The sequence below is a fragment of the Pseudophryne corroboree genome, chromosome 1, assembly GCF_028390025.1.
Source record: "Pseudophryne corroboree isolate aPseCor3 chromosome 1, aPseCor3.hap2, whole genome shotgun sequence".
Classification (NCBI taxonomy): Eukaryota; Metazoa; Chordata; class Amphibia; order Anura; family Myobatrachidae; genus Pseudophryne; species Pseudophryne corroboree.
This window is the reverse complement of record NC_086444.1, coordinates 38,405,306-38,408,738: the sequence shown is the minus strand read 5'-3', so window position 1 is coordinate 38,408,738 and position 3,433 is coordinate 38,405,306. Positions and strand designations below refer to the sequence as shown.

Sequence of the window (3,433 nt, the reverse complement as noted above, 5' to 3'; positions counted from 1 at the left end):
TGTTGTATCTAATTGTTTTTTTAAATATTTGATTTATTTACTTCCTAAAAAAGGTTCTATTAATTCAAAATTACATTTTGGTAACATTTGCAAGTAGTCAATCTATGCAATATCTGACGCATAATTCTCAAATGTAACAGATTTATTTTGTGCAACACCATGTACATTTTGATATACACCACAAATTAAGGAAGCACGAAGATCTTAAGCAGAAATTAGTTTATTTTCGAATACCTAATAGATGGTTACAGTACACTAAGGCTTTGCAGTTGTAATTTTTACACAAAGCATGGTAATAATGTTTGCTCCACTTTTTCAACAGTCCGACAGACCAGCCGGCCAGACAGGCCTCAGACAACTCAGGATGATGCTGGGATTGCAGGTAAGACTTCACTGTAGTCACATATTCTGCAAACACATAGAAGTACAAAATATTAATGTTTATATATTCTCATAGGTTCTGCTTCTGTAAGCCGACCTCCTGTAAGGCGCCCATCACAGGGCTCGGGCCACTTACCCAGGAGGCCAAGTAAGACACGGCGTCTTGGCACGGAATCTGCGGCTCCATCTTCCCCACCCAGGCGGCGCATTTCTGCAGTGTCACCCCAGCCACCACTGGCACTATTGGCGAGTCCACAGAGTGATGAGCCCCGATCACCTCAGTTATCTGGTGAGTCAAAACAGAAACTAAACACATAGCAAATAATCTACACAGTACAGTTACTATGTTGTGAGTTGGAGTTGAGATTACATGTTTGACATAACAAGCAATGTGATGTTACGTCTTCAATTGCTAAAGGTGAAAATGTTTAATTTTTCAAGGTCTTAGTGGTTGATATCGCCAACATCATTATTAAAAAAGAACATACATTTGTACAAATTTAGGCCACACACGTGCACATTAAAATAAATATAAAAACCAAAATTAAAAAAAAAAAAATCCTCCACAACATTATAGTGTTCACACATCTCCCCTGTCCGGTATGTAGACTGCTTACTTGCTCCGCTCCTCTGGACTATCCAGGTAAGCAGTCTATATCGTGGCCAGGGGAGGTGACATAACACTGTAATGCTGTGGAGGGGAGGTAGTTAGGTGAGGATTACTCAAGTCTGTCTATGTGCACGCCTGTGATGGTATATATGTTTTTGGCGAAAAAACACATTATAAGTTTACAAAAACAAGTCAAAAAACTTGTAAAATGGAGTATTATGAATGTAGTAATGTGTAGAACTAGCAAATAAATTAATAGAAAAATAAACATTGCATGTTGGCCACCCCATACAGAGCCCAGCTTGATGGCCGACGTGGACCAGCAGGGACAAGACCAACAGGCAACCATCACACTGCAACTTACACCTGTTGACCCGAGCCAGCCAATACAGCTGCAGGATATCCCCCAAGCCTCCATGAGTCCACAACTGGCACAAGCTCCACCCCAAACACAAATACCAGATGACTTTTGGGCCAGTTGGACAAGCCAACAGGCCCAAAGCAATGCCAGCCTGACCGCACATACCCAACACCTTGCCAGTCTGCCCCATCATCTACCGCGCATTAGTCGCAACTCGGGCAGACTGATTGTACAAGTAGGCCGAATCGCAACATCGATGGAGCAAATAAGGGCTGACAACAACCAAATGCTGGCTCATTTAACGCGCATCATTGATGAGCAACAGCGCCATCAGCAGGCACTCGTTCAACTCATTCAGCACAACCAGGTTGTGAATGAGTCGTTATCCCGGATTGTAGCCAGCCACACTGCAACCAACACACAACTGAATGCTAGCATTAATAATTTGAGCAACAACATAACATTGATGGCAGCTCAACAAGTGACCTCCAGCTCTGGGACCACGACCCCTATCCAAACGCCAGTAACCCCTGGCGTTCCTCCAGAGCACGTGCCAGTGAGCCAGCACAAAGCACAGCACCCAGCACACACAAGCGAAAAAAATAACAATTTTGACAAATGTTATTTAAACAATAAAAATTTGGATTTGACAAACACACAACTTCCTGTGTCCGTCTCAAACATTGTTGAAGCTGCTATGTATGTATGTATGTTTTTCATGGGTAATGACTGAAAAGGTATTTATAACATAAACTAAGTACAATGTACACACCACTATAAACAACAAACAGTAAGTAACAAAACACACAATAGAAAGTATTGCAAAGTGTTTAGTCAAGGATAATTACATCCTACAAAAACTTACCTGAAAAATACCGCAGGATCACTTCTTGCCGTACCTGCCTCCCTACATATGTACTCACACTGTCACCAGATGGTTCTAACTCCTCTGCTTGCTGACTGCTTTCTCCCTCATCATGTGCCAGATGTTGACTTAAACACAGATTATGGAGAAAACAGCAGCAGAACACAATTCTAGTCACCTTTGAGGGACTATACAACAAAAGGCCTGCAGATTTATCCAGACACCGAAACCGTGACTTCAGCACACCAAAACATCTTTCTATCACATTCCGCGTAGCCTTATGTGCATGATTGTAACTGTGTTCAGCAGGAGAATCAGGTTGGGACAATGGAGTAAGGAGCCAAGAGTAGCAGCCGTAACCCCCATCACCTGAAAAACAGATATAGTCAACATTAGTACATGTGTTAGATTATTCTTTCCCCTACTCAAAACTAGAGTTTGTGGTTAAAAGACATACACACAAAACATTTTTAACATACCCAACAGCCAGCCATCAGGCATTTGTCCGTCCTCAAATTTATCGAAGAGCGATGACTGACTGAGGATGAAGGAGTCATGGCAGCCACCAGGGTAACCTGCAACAACACTCATAATTTTAAAGTTTGCATCACAGACCACCTGGACATTAGTTGATTGTGCCAGATGTCTATTTGTATATATGTATTGCCGGCCCCTAGTTGATCTCAGCTGAACGTGTGTGCAATCTATGGCCCCCAGCACATTGGGCATGCCAGCAAGCTCATAGAAAGCTACCCTGACAGCACGCCACTCCGACTCCTCGGTAGGGAAGCAGATTGAGGCATTAATGTGTGGATCCAACACATCCAAAACCTGAGTGGACATTAAAGAAGCTAAGGTGAGTGTCATGTTAGGTATTCTATACAATACTGTGTTGTTTGTACTTACAGAAGCAACACTTACACATAACCGCATATGTATTTTTAGACTCACCTGATTCAAATATCTTGAAAAGGTGGGCTGTGAGATACCAATGACGTCGCCTGCCACAGCCTGGAAGCTCCCAGTAGCCATAAAGTGTAACACAGCCAGGAGTTTGTGTAGGCCTGAGACAGAGCGAGAGCGTGCTGTCTCAGGGTCTAGGCCCAGTTTGACAAGGTCATACAGGTGGAAAATGTTGGTTCTATTTAGGCGGAACATCTGTATGACCCTATCATCGGACAATGCGTTTAAGTTTAAACGCCCTCTAAAAAAACGA

At 42.8% G+C, this 3,433-nt stretch overlaps 1 protein-coding gene across 1 annotated transcript; it reads left to right on the top strand.

Moving 5' to 3' along the window:
• The first annotated feature begins 234 nt into the window (after positions 1–234).
• On the top strand, positions 235–2,100 carry LOC135066919 (uncharacterized). Its single transcript, XM_063964511.1, has 3 exons — positions 235–382; positions 458–670; positions 1,286–2,100. Exon 3 carries the CDS (start codon positions 1,297–1,299, stop codon positions 2,083–2,085), a length of 789 nt encoding a protein of 262 aa, XP_063820581.1. The 5' UTR covers positions 235–382; positions 458–670; positions 1,286–1,296; the 3' UTR covers positions 2,086–2,100.
• Positions 2,101–3,433: the final 1,333 nt, after the last annotated feature.

What these genes read in the sequence shown, in the direction of transcription:
- LOC135066919 (XM_063964511.1), top strand. Translation starts at nt 1,297, where the DNA reads ATGGCCGACGTGGACCAGCAGGGACAAGACCAACAGGCAACCATCACA.